The sequence below is a fragment of the Pristis pectinata genome, chromosome 25 (assembly GCF_009764475.1).
Source record: "Pristis pectinata isolate sPriPec2 chromosome 25, sPriPec2.1.pri, whole genome shotgun sequence".
In the NCBI taxonomy this organism is placed as follows: domain Eukaryota; kingdom Metazoa; phylum Chordata; class Chondrichthyes; order Rhinopristiformes; family Pristidae; genus Pristis; species Pristis pectinata.
In genome coordinates, this window is record NC_067429.1 from 19947991 (window position 1) to 19972856 (window position 24866).

The 24866-nt window shown below is 40.3% G+C and overlaps 1 protein-coding gene across 3 annotated transcripts in view; it reads right to left on the minus strand.

Annotated features, from left to right (window-relative positions):
- The window catches only part of LOC127583052 (acid-sensing ion channel 2-like), an 868039-nt gene that overhangs the window by 22897 nt on the left and 820276 nt on the right, over nt 1–24866 (minus strand). For all 3 annotated transcript variants that reach the window (XM_052038773.1, XM_052038771.1, XM_052038772.1), the window contains 3 exons: nt 22389–22539; nt 14674–14765; nt 3639–3718 (listed from right to left, as the gene is read on the minus strand). In XM_052038773.1, the coding sequence (XP_051894733.1) occupies nt 3639–3718; nt 14674–14765; nt 22389–22539 (323 nt within the window). The remainder of the gene's footprint in view (nt 1–3638; nt 3719–14673; nt 14766–22388; nt 22540–24866) is intronic.

Sequence of the window (24866 nt, forward strand, 5' to 3'; positions counted from 1 at the left end):
GAAGAGAACATTACAATCAAATCACCGATGATCTTATTAAATGGCGGAACAGTCTTGAGGGATTGAGTAGCTTAGTCCCAATTCATGTGTGTATGTTCATAAATTACGGATGAACACCTGGCTAAAAATATATCCAAATGTTAAAGTGATTTTTTTACATAATGATGTTCAGAGATATCAACTTTTGTGAGAAGTTAAGCTGGTTCCAGAAATCCCAATACATCGAAAATATCTTTTGAAAAATGATAACAAGTTTGGGATGAATGACTAAGAAAGTTAAATCTCACAGCCTTCTGGAAATCTATTTGTTACTTTTTCGTAGGTGAAAATATACAGGGAATAACTTAGTAGAACTTTTCTCTTAAGGGATGAAGTGAATTGGATGTATCAATGTAGGCTACAGTGAATATGAACTGTGGAGAAAAATGAGCCTGGTGCCTTTCCCCATTGCACATGCTAAGGCATCTGTTCCACCTCCCTACCACCTTCGGGACGAGACAGTGTGAAATTCATTGAAGAGGCAAAATCAAGTAAAATGTTGTCATCTTGTCTTCATTTTACCATTAATCATATTCACATTCATAAAAAGCCTGCAGCTTGCTACAAGCAACTGTGAATGTAAGAGAAAATAGACACTCAGACCAAGGGTGAATCTTTAGCACAAACTTTCCAAGTTTTTGTCTTATAAAGAGTAACTCTGCTGTCAAATGCCTCTAGGCTTCTTGTTAAATTTTGAGTTAAGCTTTGGCAAGGTGCTGGAAGGTTCAAAATGCATCAGGGATTCTTGAAACATATTCAATCCACCAGAATACATTTTATTAGTCAGATGACTAGAAAGGTAAAGAAGTCTTCCTAGTGATCGTAATGAAGATTGTTCTCAAATCATGGTGCCAAGGGTTGTTCTTTAGGTAATATTTAAAAATAACATTATGACATGTGACTGAGCACTTCATCTAATCAATTTCTATAATCAGTATAAGGGGTATTTTCAAACATGTTGCAAATTCACCATATCCAATTGTCAATTGTACAACGCTGGAGCTGGTGATATTTAATTTCAATAAGCTATTCATGTACACATAGATAATTTATCATGTCATGTGTGAAAATGCTAAAATGCTTTAGTGATTTGTTTTCAAATACTTCAGATTCTCTGATACCTGCAAAAAGGACCAGTTGTGTGGCTTCATGTCTGTTTTTAAGCATGAACATAAAGCTATTTAGCATAAAGGCTCATGTGTTGACATCATAAGGACAAAGGCAGAACTAACTGTGCGAGCTTTGCAGTGATTATCATTGCTGCGATTATTCAGTGAAGGGAAATAATCTTTAACTAATTAACATGTATTAATATGCAGCTTGGCCCATTTGAACTCCATATTGTGCTGACATCTGACACGTTTCTGAATTGTTTGACAAATATCATGAATAGTCATGCAAATGGGTTTTGAATATTTTCAGAGTACTCATTCAATATTTTCAGATTTTCAAAAATATGTGGCAGTTATGAATACTGCATTTATAAAAGAATTACCAGCTGCACCCTTTCAAAAATAGTTGGAAAGAATTACTATTTATGTTTGTTCTATAGGCTTTGGCTGCTTAGACTTTGGTGTCAGAAATGCATTTTCAAAATTTGTGAATGACATCAGATTCAGGGATTGAATTTACATTGAGAAAGATTGTGGCAATATAAAATAAATCATAACTAATCTTGTATGATAGGGATATAAGTGGTAAATTAAGTTTGTTATAGGTAAGTGTGAGGTAGTGTATTTTGTTAGGAAGGATCAGAAAGCTACATACTCTTTGTGAAATTGGAATGTAAAAAAAGAGTGGTTGGACCAAAGGATCTAGTGCTCTAGGTGTACAAGTCACTAAGTTTAATTACCCAGGTTAATAAGGTTGTTAAAATAACAAAAGATACTTGGGTCTTGAGCAAGTGTATTGTTAGAATAGAATAGGCAGAAATTTTAAATGTGAAGGTAATTAGTTAGAGCATACTTAAAATGCTAGGAAAATTTCTGCTTTACAAGTGATTCTAAGGATACAAAATCACTGGACAGATTTCCAAGGGTTCGATTTACAAGGTAGATTTCCTAGAAATAATTTCCAAGGGTTATATTAAGATATCTTTATTAGTCACATGTACATTGAAACACACAGTGAAATGCATCTTTTGCGTAGAATGTTCTGGGGGCAGCCCACAAGTGTCAACACGCTTCCAGCGCCAACATAGCATGCCCACAACTTCCTAACCCATATGTCTTTGGAATATGGGAGGAAACCAGAGCACCCAGAGGAAACCCACACAGACACAGGGAAAACGTACAAACTTCTTACAGACAGTGGCCGGAATTGAACCCCGGTCGCTGGCACTGTAATAGCATTATGCTAACTGCTACACTACCATGCTTGCGGAGGATATGGAATTAATGCAGGCAAGTGGGATTAGTAAAGGTAGGCATGATGGTCAGCATGGATGGAGTTGGCCGAGTGGTCTGTTTACTATGCTGTACAATACCATGACCCGATGTGAAAGGTTATATATTTCAAAAAAAGATTGAACAGGACTTTTATTTCTCTAAAAGGTTAAGGAGTGACCTAATCGAGTTTTTAACATTATCAAAGTGTTTATTATGTAAATGACCTAGATATCAGACCTCATCACACTATCTTTTCAGAACAATGGGATCCACCATAGATTAGTAAATCACTCTGTTTGTACACTGCTATAATAGTCTTGGGCAATATCAACTTGCTTTGGGAGCTATGAATGCAAAGTTGTCACAGATCCAAAACTAAAACCAGGAGAAACTTTAACCAAGGAGTAGTTGATGTGAATCAGATAGGGAGACATTTAAGGGGATGCTAGATTAAATATGAGAGGGAAAGCAATAGTGCTTGGGTGAGAGGAAGGGGTATGGCTGGCAACTGAGTGAAATATACATATTAACACAGGCTACTGGGCCAAATGATCTGTCTGTTCTGTAAATTCTACGCAATTCCATGTAACATAAATTGGATTATTACTTTCTTCCTTTTTTTCCTTCCTGTATTTTTTCCAGCAGTGTTTGCCAATGGAATAGTTCCATCAAGGAGGTGAGACAGTGTGAGAGGGAACTTTTTTTTTGAAAAGGGGTTCTGAGGGCAACTTCCCATTTTGTTAGCAAGTTCCAAATAATTATCCCCAGAAATTAAGCTATGCAGTATTAGTGGTAATGAGTTTAAGTGATTTAATGGTTCCTTTACAGTGGCAAATTGATCTTATCCATGTGTGATAAACATCCATGCATTAATAAAGGTAATTACCAGGCTCATTCCCACAGCACCTAATCTATATAACGACACCTTCAATAACTTCCACAAAGGAAGTGGATTTCTTCTGTTTTGTAGTTTCAACAGTATTGCAGACTATTTACTCATCCTTATGTTTATGGATTCATTAGAAACACATGAAACATTCTTACAAAATGGATAGTACATATTTTAAAGTGTTTGATATTGTAGCAAAACAAAAATAATTCATGAAATCTGATGACAGAATAGAAAGTGGGCAACCATTGTACATAGTTCACTTTGCATGATGATTTGATCATAAATTCTGTCAAAGTATATCGTTTTCATAGGAATCTTACCTCGTATAAGTAATCAAAGAGCTCTAGTATTGTTAAAATGCTAGCACCAATAAATAAACCCATCTGGCCACCAATGTCACCTGCAAAAGAGAATACTGTGTCATCAAAAATAATACCTCTGTAGAAATAAATCAAAGTTTCAAATTGCACATAAGTGACCACAAAAATCTTAGAGCCATCTCACCACGATTGCATTAATGGTTAAGTGGTTTATCTTGCAAGCTCTGAACCATTCAAATAAGGTAACATTCAAATTTTTCCCCTTGTCTGATTGGAGGCTTCACTTCTGGATCATTAGGGGGAAAACTGAGTCAGGCTCTCACTGACAAGTGACCTTTTCTAGAGAGGTCTGATAATCAAATGTCAAGTAGGTATTGGATTAAACATAGCTGTGGCATTCTCCATTCTTGAATTGCAACTGACTTCAAACTTGACATTAAAATTGTGACTTGAATTTCCAGAGGGACAACATGAAGAGAATTTTGTCTTGACAAGAACTAATGGTTGATGTCTTCAGGACAGGTATTGGGAAATGTGCCAAATTCTTAATCACAGGGTTTTTATTTAAAATCAATTTCTTTATGACAAAGTTATTTACTTTTTGACCACCCCTGTTTCTCCACAATTAAGTATTCACCATCCCTTTGCATCTACAGATGCTGCTTGACCTGTTGTTCCTCCGGCAGTTTGTTTTTTTTTCTCCAGATTCCAGCATCAACAGCTTTTTGTGTCTTTTATTTTAAAAGTTTTAAAATTTTATTTACAGCGTGGTAACAGGCCCTTCCGGCCCAACGAGTCCGCGCTGCCCATTTTAAACCCAAATTAACCTACCCGTATGTCTTTGCAACGTGGGAGGAAACCCATGCAGACACAGGAGAAAGTACAAACTCCTTACAGACAGCGATGGGAATCGAACCCCGATCGCTGGCGCTGTAATAGCGTCGCGCTAACCGCTATGCTACTGTGCTGCCTTACATTTTGCTTTGGTTGATATGTTTTTAGCATTCAATGTAATTCAGGCCAAAGATGCTGATGCACATTAATCCACTGTGGACAAAAATATATACTTAATCATTAATGGGAATGCCTAAAGCAAAGGTAGACATTGCTGTGATTACTGAGGGTTTCCGAAACAACCTGATATCATAAAAGTACTTTGCACCCTGTGAACTGCAGTACACCTTCCCTGTCCATACATGTTTATGCAATAAAGGGTCTTATGCTGGCTGGGGAGCTGGCTTTTAGGTGAAAGATTAAGACCATTATATTTAGTTGTGATGTTTAGCTAATATTAGTAATAATAGTAGAGTTAATAATGCTAAGAATTATAGATTGGTAATTTCAACAATTACAGTATTCTAATATGGATTAGCATGGTGGTCTGTCAGTTATGAAGTTATTAAGGTTAAAAATGTGAGCATAATTCACCAAGTGAATTGTTACAAAGCCAAGCAAAACACTAAAAATAGTGTGCTTATCTTAGTAACCCCTTCTTATATTTTCAAAACTTGAGCAATTTAATCATTTTTGGCAACACATGTTTGTGATTTTTCTGTTAAAAGAACAAGACAATGGATATCAAAAACAATTAAATTCAGAGCAGGGTCTTTGGACATGTTGGAATAAGCTTTCAATCTGGCAACAGATGATCAATTTCACTTGAAAGGAACTCGCTGTGCATGGTAAAATGAAGCAAATATCGAATAAAGTGATTTCTGAGCTAGATAAAATTATGTCCGCAATTATTCACATGAATGAACAACATGACAGCTAATGACTTCTGCATGATTGAGACATTGCACATGGGACTGTTTTCAACAATTAAATAAAAGACTGGTGTTTAAAACAGACACTGCTCCAAAAGCAACTGGAAATAACTTAGGGAAAGAAATGCCCTATTATACAACACCTGAGGTCTGATTTTTCCTGGTCCTATCAGTTTCAAGGAAGCGTTGCTAATCCCATTAAAGTCCTTCAGACATTTGCCACCCTATATCCACATGCAAGCTTTAGCACAATGATTTTTTTCCAAACAAAAAGGAGTGTAATGGCAACATCTTGAGTGTCCCTTCCCACCTTAGTTTTGTTCCATCCGTGATGGGCCTCACAAGAACTGTGTGCAATAGAGAAGAGCACACCAAGTATTAAAAAGTGTCTTTCTCATTTTCAAGCAAATGTTGAATGACAGCAGCCCCAGCTGTCATGTCAAGTAGACATAAAACATTGGAAGGCATAATTATAAAGGACAGCTTAGGAATTACCCCTGGTGTCTAAGGCAATTCTTATCATTCAATTAACACTACAAAACAGGTTATCTGGTCACTACCACATCACTGTTGTGGTAGCTTAACATGTGATATTGGCCACCACTTTCCCCATGTTACATGAGTGACTCCACCTTAACAGTAATTTGTTGGCTACCGATTGTTTTGAGATGACATGAGTTCATAAAAAGTGCTGCTCAAAGGCAAGTATTTTTTCTTTCTTACTCATAAATAGTCTTCATCTTCACTCAGGGTCTTCCTCTTCAGATGTATTCCTACTTCAGGACATCCTCCTCTTCAATTACAGAGCAAGCATTGTGGCTTATATACCTCCATCCACTCTTCTATTCCCATCACAACTCACCTTTAATGATTAGCTGTAGCTCTTTAACTGCTGCTGCTCTGATGGACTTCTTCTCCCCACTAATATCATCTCCAGGTAATAGTTTCCGTGCAAACATCTCCTGCAAGTCTAGCCTATTTATATGAAGAGGAGGAGTTTTCATTGCTGAGGGCTGTCTTTAAGGTTTTGTGTCTGTTCATTGAAGTAATGAAAACCTGGAGCTGGATATGACAGGAATGTGAGTGGCAGATACTAGACAGGTCTTCATTATATGAAAAAAACTAAGGCTTAGTTAAACTGTGGCAGAAAGAAAACTCCTTCAGCCAGTCACATGGAATCCTGTGGAATGCAGAACAATATCTCTTCTCACTTACTGGAGTGCGATTAACACACCCTGGAGGAAATTTTAAGCTGCAGACATCATAGGCTAAGTAAGCATGTGAAGCACATATATTTGAGTCAAACAGCTTTTGTTCTGTGCCTTCCAAATGACAGCTACTTAAAGCTTTAAAACATAAAACAGCTTTTAAGCATGGATAATTCAGGACATGTGAAACATTTAACCCCATAACAATGATATCAGGAGAAACAGTTCTCTCAGTAAAATGACATCAACCTTTGGAATAAACCACAAGATCATTTATGTGAGTTCTCTGACAACTTGGGACTTGAAAAAATCCTTTTGAATTTTCTTGAGCTTACTGTTTGACTTCAGATGGACACAAAAGGATCAATTTTGATACTTTACCTAAATACATTTGATAGTTTGCTAAGCTACTCCAGCAGTATTGCTCCCATGGAAATGCAGTGAAACCTCAATGCAGTCGCTAACTATTAGATATAGAGAAAGTACTCACTTATGCAGGAATTCTCATGTTCTCAGGGTGTCTCAAAGTGATTCAGAATTGATTTAAGTATTTTTAAAGTGTATTCACTATCAAGCCCTCACAAATAGTACGTGACATAAATGTTTATCTCTTATGGGACCAGCTGTTTGTGGTAAGAACACTGGAAAAACTTCCAAGATTCCTTCAAATCATGACAGGGAATCTTTAATATAATCTGATCAAGCAGTTGGTACCAGTCGAAATGTAACATCTCATCAGAAGGTTTCAGTACTATGATCCCTTTTACAATGAGTGCTTCCCAAATTTCCTTTGCTCCATTACATGTTGTTCCTCCTCTGCTACATCATCAGGCAGCCAGTGCTTCACAGACAACCTTTCAGCTCCCAGCCACAGGAGCTGCATTGCGTCCAAAGCAAATGGGCTGCCCTGAATTTGCACCAGTGAAGAGATTCTTGGCTTCTCTATCAAGAAGAGACAAGACCGGTTTGATGAGAACTGCCAGCAGACTGAGGAGCTAATTAACTACAAACGTAAGGCAATGCTGCAGCAGAAATTTGACCATTCCTTAAAGGAAAAGAAACAGCCCAACAGGAACCTGAAGGCAGAGGTCCTGAGGTCCGTTCTCTTCTCCCATTGTGGGGGATGTCAGAGTGGTTGGTCTTTATGTTTGAAACAACAGAAATGATGTGGTCTTAGAGGTCTCACTGGTTTTGCTCTGGGGTTGTAGCCTGTCTCAATGCTGTATGTGACCATCTTATTTAAAGAGAAAACATGAGTGGCATTGATGCATTCTAAACAGAATGTATTGATTTGATGGCCCAATGACCATAAAGAGAGACATGTACCGACTGTACTTCCTGTGTCTACCTTTATGAATAAAGTATGTTTTTGTAATTAAAATACAGTATGGTTTGGTGATAACATCTCTTCCCCGCTGATGATCAACACAGGCACACCTCAAGGATGTTTGCTTAGCCCACTGCTCTACTCTCTCTACACTCATGACTGTGTGGCTAAGTGCAGCTCAAATGCCAGTTATGAATTCGCAGATGACACCGCTGTTGTAGGTAAAATCTCAGATGGCAACAAGGAGGCATACAGGAGTGAGATGGATCAGCTGGTTGAGCGGTGTCGCAACAACCAGCTCGCACTCAATGTCAGAAAGATCAAGGAATTGATTGTGGACTTCAGGAAGGGGAAATCAGGGGAACACGCACCAGTCCTCATTGAGGGGTCAGCGGTGGAAGGGGTGAGCAGCTTCAAGTTCCTGGCTGTCAACACCTCTGAGGATCTGTCCTGGGCCCAACACATTGATGCAATCATGAAGAAGGCACACCAGCAGCTTTACTTTGTTAGGAGATTGAAGAGGTTTGGTATGTCACCAAAGACTCTTGCAAATTTCTATAGATGTACAGTGGAGAGCAATCTGACTGGTTGCATCACAGCCTGGTATGGAGGCTCCAATGCACAGGATCGCAAGAGGCTGCAGAGGGTTGTAGACTCAGCCAGTTGCAGAGCACAACCCTCCCCACCATCGAGGATATCTTTAAGAGATGGTGCCTCAGGAAGGTGGTATCCATCATTAAGGACCCTCACCATCTTGAACATGCTCTCTTCTCATTACTACCATCAGGGAGGAGGTACAGGAAACTGAAGACCCAGACTTGACGTTTCAGGAACAGCTTCTTCCCCTCTGCCATCAGATTTCTGAACGATCCATGAACCCATGAACACTACCTCGTTGTTCCTTTTCTTGATTGCGCTACTTATTTTGTAATTTATAGTAATTTTATGTCTTTGTGCTGTACTGCTCCCGCAAACAACAAATATCATGTCATATAAGACAGTGATAATAAACCTGATTCTGATTCTGGCAGAAGGTTGATGGAGGATCACAGGAGGCTCATCCACATCAATGACATCAGTGGGCTCTTCGGCATTGAGAAGGCCATTTGCAGACCAAACAGCTGAGCCCAGTCCAGTGAGAGCCAAACTTGGAAGCAAACTCATCAGAGAGAGAGGAGCAGTCAACATCTGCTGGAAGGAGCACTTTGAAGACTTTTTCCCAGGGTGACAATAGCTAACACAAGGGGACATAATTTTAAGGTGATTGGAGGAGGGTATATGGGGGATGTCAGGGGTAAGTTTTTTTAACACGGAGAGTGGTGGGTGCGTGGAACGCACTGCCGGCAGAGGTTGTGGGGACAGATACATTAGGGACATTTGGTATTGGTTTATTATTGTCATTTGTGCCAAGGTACAGTGAAAAGCTTGTCTTACAAACCAATTGTACAGGTCAATTCATTACACAGTGCAGTTACATTGAGTTAGTACAGAGTGCATTGATGTAGTATAGGTAAAAACAACAGTACAGAGTAAAGTGTCACAGCTACAGAGAAAGTGCAATGCAATAAGTTGCAAGGTCACAACAAGGTAGATCGTGAGGTCATAGTCCATCTCATTGTATAAGGGAACTGTTCAATAGTCTTATCACAGTCGGGTAGAAGCTGTCCTTAAGTCTGGTGGTACGTGCCCTCAGGCTCCTGTATCTTCTACCTGATGGAAGAGGAGAGAAGAGAGAATGTCCCGGGTGGGTGGGGTCTTTGATTATGCTGGCTGCTTCGCCAAGACAATGAGAGGTAAAGACAGAGTCCAAGGAGGGGAGGCTGGTGTCCGTGATGCGCTGGGCTGTGTCCACAACTCTCTGCAGCTTCTTGTGGTCCTGGGCAGAGCAGTTGCCGTACCAAGCCGTGATACATCCAGATAGGATGCTTTCTATGGTGCATCGGTAAAAGTTGGTGAGAGTCAAAGGGGACAAACCAAATTTCTTTAGCCTGCTGAGGAAGTAGAGGTGCTGGTGAGCTTTCTTGGCCATGGCATCTACGTGATTTGACCAGGACAGGCTGTTGGTGATGTTCACTCCCAGGAACTTGAAGCTCTCAACCCTCTTGACCTCAGCACCATTGATGTAGACAGGTGCATGTACACCGCCCCCTTTCCTGAAGTCAATGACCAGCTCTTTTGTTTTGTTGACATTGAGGGAAAGGTTGTTGTCATGACACCATTCCACTAAGCTCTCTTAGTTGGAGAGGGTTCAGAGGAGATTTACGAGAATGATTCCAGGAATGAAAGGGCTTAAGTACGATGAGCGTTTGTCGGCTCTTGGACTGTACTCGCTGGAGTACAGAAGGATGAGAGGGGACCTCGTAGCGACATTTAAAATGTTGACAGGTAAGGATAGAGTAGATGTGGCTAGGCTGTTTCCCTTGGTGGGCGTGTCCAGGACCAGAGGGCACAATCTTAGAATTAGAGGGTACAGTTTCAAGACAGAGATGAGGAGAAGTTTCTTTACCCAGAGGGTGGTGAAATTGTGGAACTCCTTGCCACGCACAGCAGTGGAGGCCAGATCAGTGGGGGTGTTCAAGGAGGAGATAGACAGATATCTAAATAGTCAGGGTATCAAGGGATATGGGGATAAGGCTGGCAAATGGGATTAGAATAGTTTTTTTTTTCTCTCTCTTTTTTTCCCACCCCATTTCTTTTTCCCTTTTCCTTGGAGCAGACTCGATGGGCCGAATGGCCTGCTTCTGCTCCCTTATCTTGTGATCTTGTGATCTTGTGATCTCCTTCCTGTACTCTGACTCATCGCTGTTTGAGAAACGGCCTACAATGGTGGTATCATCTGCAAACTTGTAGATGGAGTTAGAGCAGAATCTGGCCACACAGTCATGAGTGTAGAGTAGAGGGCTGAGGATGCAGCCTTGTGGGGCATCAGTGTTGATAATAATCGTGCCGGAGGTATTGCTGCCTATCCTCACTGATTGCGGTCTGTTTGTTAGAAAGTCAAGGATCCAGTTACAGAGAGGTGTTGAGTCCTAGGTCTTGGAGTTTGGTGACAAGCTTGCTTGGAATTATTGTACTGAAGGCAGAGCTGTAGTCAATAAACAATAGTCTAACGTATATGGCTTTACTGTCCAGATGCTCCAGAGCTGAGTGTAGGGCCAGGGAAATGGCATCCACTGTAGACCTGTTTCGCCGATAGGCAAATTGCAATGGGTCCAGGTTGTCTGGTAGGCTGGAGTTGATGCGTGCCATGACCAACCTCTCAAAGCACTTCATGATGCTTGATGTCAGATCTTAGATAGACACATGAATGATAGAAAAATAGGGGGCTATGTGGGAGGGAAGGGTTAGAAGGATCTTAGAGCAGGATTAAATGTTGGCACAACATTGTGGGCCGAAGGGGCTGTACTGTGCTGTAGTGTTCTATGTTCTATAAGACCTCCTCAACCATGACCCTGCTCTTGACACAAGTGCCCTTGCCTCTATCCTACAACAAATTACTCGGGCCAGCCTTGCTGCCACGCTTGACTGAGAAGAAATTAAAAAGGCCACATGACAAATAAAAGATAACAAGGCCCTGGGGGTGGTGGTATTCCTGATGAAATCCTAAAATTCAGTGGTGAAGAGCTTCAGTCTCAAATCCACAATCTCCTTGTTCACAGCTGGGAAGAGGAGAATATACCAGAGAACCTTAGAGATGTGGTTATTGTGACCATCTTCAAAAGAGGAGACAAGTCCAACTGCAGTAACAGCAAATAGGTCTCCCTGCTATCTCCCACAGGGAAGGTCATCACCAGGGTACTCCTCAACTGTCCCTTCCTCAGTGGCTAAAGTTCCCCAAGTCGCAGAGTGGATTCCATCCGCATGGAGGCACAGTGGACTGTTCTTCACCATAATGACAACTCCAAGAAAACCGCAGGGAGCAGCAGTGCTAGACACGGTACATGGTCTTTTTTTTAATCCCACTGCAGTCTTCAACTCCATCAGTTGGAAGGGAATGTGCAACACCCACTGACATGTGTGGCCATCTTATATTTGCTCTATGATGGCAAGCAAGTCATGATACCGACCAAATGGTCTTCAACTGAACTAATTTCAGTGAAGAACAGTGTCAAACAAGGCTGCATCATTGCCCCAACACTTTTCTCAATCTTTCTTGCTGCAATGTTGCATCTCACTTCCTAAAACTTCCTGGTGCAGTGGAACTAATCTTCAGAATGAATTGAAGCTGTTCAAGCTATGTCAACCACACCCTTGAACCGAGGTCACCCAAGCTTCAGAAGTTGAGTTGTAGTATGCAGACAACACTTGTATGTGTGCAGGCTTGGCAGCCAAGCTCCAATTGACTGATTCACTGAAGCACGCTAGAGGATGGACTTTATACTCAATATTCATAAGACTAAAGTCTACTATCATTCTATCTCCACTGTGCACACTGCCCTCCAACAGCCTGGAAAACATGGACCTCTTCTTATGTTCTGAGAGCCACCTCTTGGTGAAGGCATTGATGATGAATTTCACCACTGTCTTCAGTGCACCCACACACCCTTTCATCGATTGAGAAGAGTGTTTGATGATCAAGACTGCAGACCAGCAACAGAACTCACGGTCCACTGGGCAGCAGTGAGCCCTGCCCTCCCACATGAGACCTAGACTTATCTACAGCAGACACTTCAAGGCATTAGAAAAAATACCACTGATACATATTCCACAAAATCTTTACAGTTCACTGAAAAGATAAGCAAACCAATATTTGTGCCCTCTCTCAGGCTAACATCCCCAGCACTGAGCCCCTAGTTATGTACTAAAGAATGCATATGAGCCCCTATTCTATAATCAGCTATGTTGGGCAGGCCATGTCGTTCACTGGCCAACACCATACTACAAAACAGACACTTGATTCTGTAATGGGAAAAGATTATCAGGCAGAGGAAAGGATTCAATGATGTGCTCAAATCTCCGGAGGAAACACAACACATCTACTGACTCCTGGGTATCTATGGCCCCTGACCACTCAAAGTGGAAAAGTATCTTCCGGCATGGTATGAAAAACTTTAAGTCCATGAATCAAGACTACACAGAAGCCCTGCATGAGTCATAGAAGGAGCACACCACCTCACAAGCTACACACCTAGACTTCTCACCTTGCATTTTCTGACCTATCAATGGAAGAGCCTGCAGTTCACATAACGGCCTCAAGAGCCACCTCAGACTACAAAAATGCAGGGTAAATCCTTGACCCCTAAGGACTGGAAAAGAAAATGGAGAAGGAGGAGGAAGAGGAGGAGTAGGAAGATGGAAAGGAAAAGGAGAAAAGGAAGATAATGGGTAACTGATTTATTATTGTGACATGAAACAGTGAATTGCTTGATATAGTGAAAAACTTTGGTTTGCATGCCATCCAGACAGATCATTCCAGACATAACGATATTGAGGTAGTACAAAAGGAAAACAATAACAGAATGCAGAATACAGTGTTACAGTTACGGAGAAACTGCAGTGCAGGTAGACAAATAGGGTGCAAGGGTCAGGACGAGGTAGGTTGAGAGATCAAGAGTTCATCTTTATTGTACAAGAGGTCCATTCAAGAGTGTTAGCACAGCAGGGTAGAAGCTGTCCTTGAGCCTGGTGGTGTGGTTTTCAAGCTCTTGTATCTTCTGCCCAGTGGAAGGGTGAAGAAAAGAAAATGACCAGGGTGGGAGGGGTCTTTGATTTTGAGTACTATTTCGAAGATAAGCAGGGACTTACCCTGGCCAATACTTATCCCTCAATCAATGTCACTAAACAACAGGCTATCCTATCATTATCACTTTACCATTTTGTCAGAGGCAGCTGTTTTCAAATTAGTTACTGTCATTCCTTCACAACAGCAGAGAGAACAATTCAATAAGTAATGTACTTATGTAAATACAATGTGCTATGTAAATCCAACTCTTTCATTTTCTTCTTCATGTGTCTCCATTTAATCTATCTGGGGTGTAGTACTGCCTCAGTAACTATGTGACTACTGTGCCAACACTTCACTTTGATGTACATGAACCAACTCAGTGGGGAGATGATGGGAGGATAATGGGAAGAATCAAAAGTTACGACACAACTCAAAGAGAAACATTTTCAAGATAAAGTAGCTGCATCTGTTCAAATATACTGCAGAAAAATATAAATGATGAAGAAGCTCACACTCATAGGTTACTTCATCTACAATGCTTTAAGCATATTGAGACACAATGCTAAACTGTTTCTGCTAAGCTGAAAAGAAAAGTACATCAATCTATGTTTTTCCTGGTGAAGGGGTTAATCAGATCCCTGACTTTTGCTTCTCTTCTGTGATTGTTTAAATTCTGTTATCATTTGGTGGCCTTAGTTGCTTTTCAATATTATTACCACACCTGAAACTGTTCTAACACTGCAGGAAAAGAAAAACATTCTGTGAAAGGGTGCTACTTATTGTTGCTAAAGAGTTAGAGGATGGCATATGGCAGCTAGAATCGACCAATTGTACTTTCCAAGTGAGGGCTAATTAGAACATAAGAAACAGGAACAGGAGAAGGCCATATGGTGCCGCAAATCTGTACCACCATTCAATAAGATCCTTAGCCTCAGCTCCACCTTCCTGTCTGATTCCAATAACCCTTAATTCCTCAAGTCCAATAAGCTGTCTCATCCTCTAATATCCTCAATGATACAGTGTCCACAGGATGTTCATTCAGGGCAACTCATTAAATCCAACCACTCACCGAGTAAGCCTGCAACTTCGTATGCTTTCTTCTGCTCAATAGTTTCATAGTTCAGGGCTTCAAAGAAAACGTCCAACACTAAAATATTCTCCCTGCAACAAAAAAAAGTCAAAATAAAATGAAAATAGTGTTGGAAAAGGGCTGTGTCAGTAGGGGAGAGTATATGTAAATGTACAAGCATGCCGTCTGTGTGCATGTTGGGAAAAAATGCATTTGTTCGCATAAAAGTGCAGGTCCATGCTTGAAAATAAAGTGATTCTTACTTATACCAAACTGTACTGAAATCAGAGAGAAACTAAATTTCTCCTGTTTCTCTCCTTTGCAGTTTGGATCACAGATCCGAAATGTTAACCATTTCCCTTTCCACAGATGCTTTCTGACCTGCTGAGCCTTTCTAGAATTTTTTTGTTTTTATTTCTGATTTTCAGCATCTGTAATTTTTTTTGATTTTCATGTGCATCATTAATTCAATTTTAAACAGAGTAATATATGCTCTAAGTTTAAAAATCCTGTTGAGAAGTGTCTTCATTGGTTGCTATATAATTCTTTACCTCTCATTCAAACCAAATCTTTCAGAAACTTCAATCAAAATTGGCAATGCACAGCAGGTGGCTAATTAGAAAATATTTCTTCATGTGAACAGGAATCTATTTTAGTCCAGCATGGTACTAGTCCAACTGGACTTAGTTTTTTTTTGCAAACTATAAACAGTTATAATAAAAGTCTAACCATATTGATTCTCATAATCTATAAATTAGATTGGAAAAGCTGGTGCCAAGTTCACTGTGTTGCCAATGCTATAAAAGGCATTATCCATCTGGTGCAATACAACAATTAAATACCTTCATGTCCAATCTCATTGTTTGAAACTGTCCTGTCGTCAAACTAGATTTAATCAAAACCTCTAAAATCCATTGAAAAAATATCTTGCAGTTTCACAATGAAAGCAGAATTTGACAGTCTAAGCAATGATTTTGGTACAAATTAATCAATTTGTTTAATTTCAGTTAAAAGGAGAGACTAGATAGGGCTCTTGGAGCATAAAACAAACTGCTGGAGGAACTCAATGGATCAAACAGCATCCGTGAATGGAAAGGTATTGTCGATGTTTGGGGTTGAGACCTTGCATCTGTAGTCTCTTGTTTCTCAAGATAGGCTGGGTTTGTTCTCCCTGGAGTGGAGGAGACTGAGGGGTGACTTATTAGAGGTATACAACATTAGGAGGGCGATATACAAGGCAGATAGTAAAAATCTTTTTCCCATGGTTGGGTGTCTACAACCAGAGTGCATGGGTTTAAAGTGAGGTAGGAGGTTTACATGGGATCTGAGAGGGAATATTTTTCACACCGAGGGTAGATGGAGTTTGAAATGTGCATCCTGAAGAGGTGGTGAAGGCAGTAACTCTCATAACAGTTAACAAGCACAAGACAGGTACTTGAATCACCAAGGCATAGAAGGCTACAGACCAAATGCCAGTAAGTGGGATTAGAGTAGATGGATACAACAGGTGGCTCGGACTTGGTGTGCTCAAGGGTCTGTTTCTGTGCTGTACAACTCTTTGGCGCCATGAATCTATGACTCTAATTGTATGTGCAGAAGAGCCCATTCTAATTAATGAAGTTTATTTAAGTTTTAATAAAGTAACAAGAATCATACATATCACTCATGACTTTGTCATTAGTTGATTATAGAATGTCTTCCACACGTAACAAATTTTGGGGCTTTTTTTTAATGTGGGAGCAGATAGCTATCTTTTGCCATTTGTCATATAGTTGGAAACATATAAAAATACAGAGTTCAGTATCAAATGGCAAACTAAATTCCACTGCCCCATCCCATATCTCACAAATATTTCTATCCCTCCTCATTTTCTTCTAATCCTGTGTTTGTAAAAATCCATCAATTGAACTTTTAGTAAGTGCGTTGATTGTGCACTCTGTTCCATTACCTGAAGCATGATAATCATCCAACAACATTATCAAAATGGATATCATTACGTATCTGTCCATCAGTCCATGTCTTCCAACAGTTCATTGTCATTTGAAGCTTTGAAACTTTGGTTCTTATTTCATCAGCTAAGTGGGATTAGAATTTGAAACCTTTATTGATTTTTTTAATATGATACTACTACATATTCCAACTATTATGTCAAAACCCATTCGAGGTTCATCCCTAAGAAGCTGTAGGAGAATTTCACTTTGATCACCGGCACTGCATAGGTGTAAGATTGTATCCCACTGGTTATGCTTGCATTTTCAATTTGTTGGCATTAACTTCAATAAATATACAGCGGTGACTGCAACTGGCAACTAATACTTGAGTGCTCACTTAACAAATGTCTCCCCTTTTATTTTTCTATTTTAAGATATGTGTTATTCCATATTTCCATTTATTCACATAGTAGAAACATAGAAAACCTACAGCACAATTCAGTCCCTTCGGCCCACAATACTGTGCTGAACATGTCCCTACCCTAGAAATTACTAGGCTTACCCATAGCCCTCTAATTTTCTCAGCTCCATGTACCTATCCAAAAGTCTCTTAAAAGACCCTATCGTATCCGCCTCCACCACCGTTGCCGGCAGCCCATTCCACGCACTCACCATTCTCTGAGTAAAAAACTTTCCCCTGACATCTCCTCTATACCTACTCCCCAGCACCTTAAACCAATGTCCTCTTGTGGCAACCATTTCAGCCCTGGGAAAAAGCCTGTGACTATCCACACGATCAATGCCTCTCATCATCTTATACACCTCTATCAGGTCCCCCCTCATCCTCCATCGCTCCAAGGAGAAAAGGCCGAGTTCCCTCAACCTGTTTTCATAATGCTCCCCAATCCAGGCAGCATCCTTGTAAATCGCCTCTGCACCCTTTCTATGGCATAAGTATTTGTTTTATTTTCATTACTTTGTATTCTTCTAACCATTAATAACTTCCATTTTGTAGTTTTATCTAAATCATTCAGGATTGATTTAAGTGATCACTTTCTACATCTGGTATTGGTGTTGGTATTGGTTTATTATTGTCAATTGTCCCGAGGTACAGTGAAAAACTTGTCTTGCATACCGTTCATACAGATCAATTCATTACACAGTGCATTGAGGTAGTACAGAGTGCATTGAGGTAGTACAGGGTAAAAACAATAACAGAATACAGAGTAGTGTCACATCTACAGGGAAGTACATTGCAGATAGACAATAAGGTGCAAGGTCAAACAAGATAGATTGTGAGGTCAAGAGTCCATCTCATCGTATAAGGGAACCATTCAATAGTCTTATCACTGTGGGATTGAAGCTGGGATCTGGATCTAACATAGCACACCTAGCTCCTCTTTGCTTGATTGTTTCATGCCAATAGACTGGATAGCACACTGGGTTAAGGAGCTTCGGTTCAAATTCATCAAAGATAAAGTTGGAGCATACTAGGTTAAGAAATGGAATAATCTACCTCATCAATGGTCTAGAAATTCTATCATGAGGTACATGTTTTTCAGCACTACATAATAATTGGAGCATGGAAATTCAATCACTAAAAGCAATTGGCACCTTTTTGAGTGCATAAAATGCAACGGTAGGTAGTACTGGGTTTCTCCATGCATTTGACTTGCTCATGTACAGAGGCTCTTGGTGCTCAGTAGTGAGATCGATCAGTAGGACATGTATGACTGCTGCCGTGTCAACATTCTTCACCAGTTTGTGAAGAAATCACAAGGGCCTCAAATACAGAAGGCCTGTTCCAGGAACACTTATAAGAACTGTTTGTACCTGACCCATGGTTGGGAAGTTCCAGATAAATAACCGCAGGGCTCCTCATGTAGATTACCAATGTTTTTGATATTATATGCAAGGCCACATACTTTGTTGGGGAAGGGGATGGGATAGGGAAATGGCCACACCTTGGTGATTTTTATATGCAGGCAAGTACAACTTTCCAGATGCCCATCTCTCATTGTGTCACAGGCCATCAGAGAGGTATGGTGCTTACTCCCTTCTCCCAAGTATAAAAGTTGGGAGGTCACACTGCAGCTGTATAAAACTTTGGTTGGGGCACATTTGGAGAAACATGTGCAGTTCTGCTCGCCACACTACAGGAGGGACATGGAGGCTTTGGAGAGGGTGCAGAAGTAGTTCTCCAAGATATTGCCTGGAATGGAGAGTATTACCTATAAGGAGAGGCTGGATAAACTTAGATTATTTTCTCTGGAGGTTGAGGGGTGACCTGATAGAAGTATATAAAAATATGAGAGATGTAGCTAGGGTAGTCTTTTTCCCAGGGTGGAAATGCCAAACTATACAGGGCATAGGTTTAAGGTGAGAGGGGGAAAGTTTAAAGGTGTGCAGGGCAAGTTTTTTTTACATACAGAAAGTCGTGGGTGCCTGGAACATGCTATGAGGGGAGGTCATAGAGTCATACAGCTCAGAAAAAGGCCTTTTGGCCCAACTGGTCCATGCTGACCAAGGTGCTCATCCAAGTTAGTCCCATTTGCCAGCATTTGACCCATAACCTTTGAAAACTTTCCTATCCATGTACCTGTCCAACTGTCTTTTAAAAATTGTTACTGTACCTGCCTCAACCACTTCCTCTGGCAGCTCATTCCAGATACATACAACCCTCTGTGCCCCTCATGATTTTATACTCCATAAGAGCACCCCTCAGTCTCCTGCACGCCAAGGAAAGAAGTTCTAGCCTGTCCATCCTCTGCCCTATAACTCACTCCCTCAAATCCTGGCAACATCCTTGTAAATCTTTTCTGCACTCTTTCTTGTTTCATAACATCTTTCCTTTATCAGGCTAACCAAAACTGAACACAATACTCCAAGTGAGGCCTCACCAGCATCTTGTACCACACCATGACCTCCCAATTTCTATACTCAACACCCTGTCCTACGAAGGCCGAAAGCCTTCTTCACCACCCAGTCTAACTGTGACTCCACTTTCAGGGAATCAAGTTTCCTCTATTCTACAACACCTTGCACTAATCTGCATTAAACTCTATTTGCTATTCCCCAGCTCACTTATTCAGCTGATCAAGTTCCCCCTGCAATTTTTGGTAACCTTCTTCTTCACTATTCACGATGCCACCTATTTTGGTGTCATCTGCACACTCACTAACCATGCCTTGTACAATCTCATCCAAATTCTTATATTGATGACAAACAACAATGGACCCAGTACTGACCTCCAAGGGACACCACTAGTCATGGATCTCCAGTCTGAGAAACAACCTTGCATCATCACTCTGTGCTTCCTACCATGAAGATGATTGTGTGTCCAATTAGCCATCTCACCCTGTATTTCATGTGATCTAACCTTCCAGAGGTGCCTACCATGTGGAACCTAATAAAACATCTTACTGAAGTCTATCTAACCACATCTACCGCCCTGTCCTTATTGACCTTCTTGGACATCATCAAAAAACTCAAATGAGTTCAATACTGTTCAGTTTGGGAAGTGTAGAAGCAGATACAATAGCAATGTTTAAGAGGCATTTAGACAGGCATATGAACAGGCAGGGAATGGAGGGATATATAAAATGTTCAGATAGATTGGATTAGTTAGACTGACATCATGGTCGGCACAAACATGGTGGGCTGAAGGGCCTGTTCCTGAGCTGTACTGTTTCTGTTCTATGTCCTAACTACGCTCTATGCTCACAGGTAGGACCTGGCAATAGTTTCAACAACTCCCTTCGTTTCAATGGAGAATAAAGGCTGCAAGGAAGAAAGGCAAGTTACAGTAATTTACTATTTTAAATTTCGATTACTAAGATTTATTTTTAATAGTTTGCAAATGTTTGTGAATAATAAAGCCATTTCTATTATGGTCAGAAGGCACTGTGCTATGCAGAGCTTTGCCAATCAGCCTAGTTTGCAGCAGTTTGATCCTCTCTGGCTAGTTCTGATCTAGCAGGTAGGAGAACAGTGAAGACGAGTAGCTCATTGCTGTCAGCAACTTCTGGGCCTCCACATAGAGTCATTTTTTGAGCATGGTAGCCTAATGGAAATTATAATCAGAAATGAAAATGAATGACCCTGCCAAATATAAAGTGTTGCATCTTGGGAGATCAAATGTAAAGAGACAGTACACTGTTAATGGCAAGACCCTTAACAGTGTTGATGAGCAGAGGGATCTTGGGGCCCAAGTTCATAGATCCCTGAAAATAGCTACACAGGTTGATAGGGGGGTAAAGAAGGCTTATGGTATACTTGCCTTCATTAGTTCAAGAGTCAGGAAGTTACGCTGCAGTTTTATAAAACAGTTAGGCTGCATCTGGAGTATTGCATTCAGTTCTGGTCACATCATTATAGGAATGATGTCGAGACTTTGGAGAGGCTGCAGAAGAGGTTTTCCAAGATGCTGCCTGGATTAGAGGGCATGTGCTATGAGGATAGGTTGGACAAAGTTGGGTTGTTCTCTCTGAAGCGGCGGAGGCTGAGGGGAGAACTGATAGAGGTTTATCAGATTATGAGAGGCATAGGTAGAGTTATCAGCCAGTATCTTTTCCCCAGGGTTGAAATGTCTAATACCAGAGGGCATGCATTTAAGGTGGGAAGGGGAAAGTTCAAAGGAGACCTGTGGGGCAAGTTATTGTTTTACACAGAGAGTGGTGGATGCCTGGAATGCGCTGCCTGGGGTGGTGGTGGAGGAAAATATGACAGGACGTTCAAGAAGCTCTTAGATAGGCACATGAATGTGAGGGAGATGGTAGGATATGGGCATTGTGTAGGCAGAAGGGATTAGTTTAGTTTAGAAGTGATTAGCATTTTATTACTAATGTTATTGGTTCAGCACAACATTGTTGGTCAAAGGACCTGTTCCTGTGCTGTGCTGTTCTATGTTCCATGTTCTATGTTCTATGACAGTTGGGTGTGTGTTGATAAGCTTGAAACCCCGCTTTAATTATCCAATTTTAACTGCTGAGGATAGAATGGCAATGTTAACACTGATTCACTGAGCAAAGAAAAGAGAGGGTGAAAATGAAAGACCATGAAAATACTGATATCCTATTAATAGATCATTAACCAATTCTAAATAAATTAAAAATAGGTTCATTGTATAGAGCACTGCAAGCACTGTGGGGTGTGCACCTCGCTCAGTGTGGAGTGAATAAATCATCATCAAACGTTTGGAATGTATTTGCAAATAAATGAGCAATGACAGTTCCAACCAGGATAGATCGGTATTGATCATTCCAAATGAGGAAAATGTAAGAAAATTTTCAATTTTCTCCTCTTTCTTTTAGTGTGTCATCATTGTTTTAGGAAGGGGTTCAGAAATCTTCATGACTTGCAGATAAAAGTTGTGCCTTGTACTTGAGGAATAACGAGCAATGGCGAAGAAGGCAGAGTCTAATCAGCTCCTCTTGACATCAATATTGTTGAATTTCCCATCATTATTTTTGTTGAGATGGACTGGATATGAGACTATTGGGGCCAGCAGGGGGCAGGAGGGAAACTTCACCATGAACTCGATAGGTCTAGAAATAGGAAAAAACTGCAGCTACAAGAGCAGCACAGATGCTGGGTATTTTGTGAATGATTTCAGTGAAAGATTCATGACCTGGCTTCCTAAAATCTTTCCAAACTTACAAAGACATTGATGGGAGGGTTGATGGACACTGGTGATCCTGATTAAAAGCTTGAACATGACTGGACCTTATATGTGGTCTCAGATTCCTCGTGAAATAATGATTGCAGTATCCGATATATACTTACGAAATGTATTTTTCTGTCTTGTTAAATTTCTTTTCAAGATATTTTGCAGAGGTTCGACTAGGAATCTTCACCATGGACAGCTCCTTGTTGTATCGAGTTAGATAACACGGTGTTTTGCAAAGACAGTTGTTGTTTGTCTCTGCCAGCATGGCTGTAAAATGGGAAAGGAAATAAAAAGTCAGCTCTCATCCAGAAGCCGCTTGCTTGGCTCCTATTCATATGCAAGTCGATACTCTGCTGCATTTTCTGTATATAGGTATATTCTGTACAGTGTGTGCTCATTAATATATTTCCAGCACTGGAGAATTGAACTCTCTATTCTGCTATGATTCCTTCTACTTCTCCTAGACTTTCACTGCCCAGGGATATTTGCAGTGTCCTCTACAGTGAAGACTGATGCAAAAAATTGATTTAATATATCTGCAATTTCCTGTTATTAATTCACTAGCCTCATTCTCTAGAAGTCCCTCACTTACCTTGTCACTGTTTTCCTAATTATATATCCATAGAAATGTTTACTGGTTGTTTTGAATTACATACATTTTCTCTCAAAATCAATTTTCTCCCTACTTACAAGCTTTTTAATCTTTTGCTGCTGGAACTTAAAAACTTCCCAATCCTCTGGCCCACCACCAGCCCTTACCATTTTGTATGCTCTGCTTTTCAATTTAACATTACACTTGACCTCCTTAGTTAATGATATATTGCGCCTCTTTCTCATGGAATCCCCCTTTCTAATTGGGACAAACTCCTGCTGAGTGTATTAGACCAACTGTTTGAATATCTGCCACTGTTCATCTGCTGACTTGTCTCTTAGTTTATTATCCCTGTTCACCCAAGACAACAATATCTTCAAACCATTATAATTGCCCTTATTTAATGATGACTGTGGTTTTAGTCCTGCGGTGTTCACCCTCAAACTACATCTGGAATTCTATCATATGGTGGTCACTACATCCGAGAGGAGATTTTAATCCAGGATCTATTATGAATCCTTTCTCTCCACTCATAACCAAATCTAAAACAGCCTACTCCTGGGTAGCTTCTATAGGATATTGTTCTAAGAAGCAATCCCTGATGCACTCCACAAATTCTTCTTTTACATTACCCTTGCTAGTTTGGTTTGTCTAATCAATATGTAGATTAAAAACTTCAATGACAATTGCAGTTCCCTTCAAACATACCCTAGGGATTTCTCCATTTATGCTCCACCCTAATGAGAGGTCACATATTGGGGAGCTATAGACAACTGCCACCTGTGTCTTCTTTCTAGTTATGATTTCAACCCAAATTGATTCTACATTACTATCTACTACCTTTATATTGTGACGGAACACTGCTCCGATATCTTCCTTGATTAGCAATGCTGCCCTGCCTTTTCTCCATTTTGGCCTATTCTTTGGGAACATCATATAACCTGGAGCCCAATGCAAGTCACCCTGCAACCAGGTCTCCATAATAGCTATCATATGTATGTATTACATATACTCGTATGTGGCAATCTGTTCTGTCAGAAGTTAATTGAACAGTGAGCCACATGTATGCCAAGCTTTCTCTTGTTGTCTGAAGTTGCTGAGCACCATTTTTTGATTTTGGTGTTTAAATTATTTCTGTAAAATTACCTGTGCCACTTTCACAGAATTTGCAACAAGGGAAATGATATTTCCTTTTGGTTGCTGGTGTTAATTCCATTCAAGAATATCAGTCCACTGATTTCAACAGAATCAATTGGACAGGAATTGAACAGAAGTGGAGACAGATATTCTCGGACATGGTTAACACTGGCAAAAGAAAATCTAACCCAAAATGAGCAGTGATTTAGAATCACTGCCAACAGTAGAATAAAGAAGCTCACAATAATCCTGACTCACCACTGAGGCTGGGGCAAAGCCATACTAACAATTCATTGTGAATTGACAAGTTAGACCAGAAATTACTGCCAGCAATGTTAAATTAACATTTACCTTGACATTGTCAAATCTTCCACTTCCTTGCTCTTTATATTTACAAATTGATGCTTCTCTTGGGTTTAATATTTTGTTTCTAACTTTCTAACAACTTGGATTCATTCAGCATCTCTATGTGATTTGTGATGAACAGAGGATGAAAAGCCATGAAAAAAATCTCACACAAATAAAAAGCAAGCCCTGGCATCATTTCCGATGATCTATCACTGCAATTTGCAGCTGTGTAGAATCCCCACATGCCTCTCAAGATTCACACACAAGACATATGAGCATTTCATGGTCCTATAGATGGCTACCTGTAATATCCTTCATCAGAATTCAATGTAGTCTTTTTAAAAATCATTGCAATTGCCTGAGATTAAATAGGAAAGCAAGATTAAGTTGTCTATAAATTCTTGACAGACCATTTATAAAATACCTCCCAGTTGGATTCCTGTCTACCCTGAATCGGAATCAATTACATAGCTACCAATACTTAGACCACACAATGACCTCAATGATCGAAGCAAAT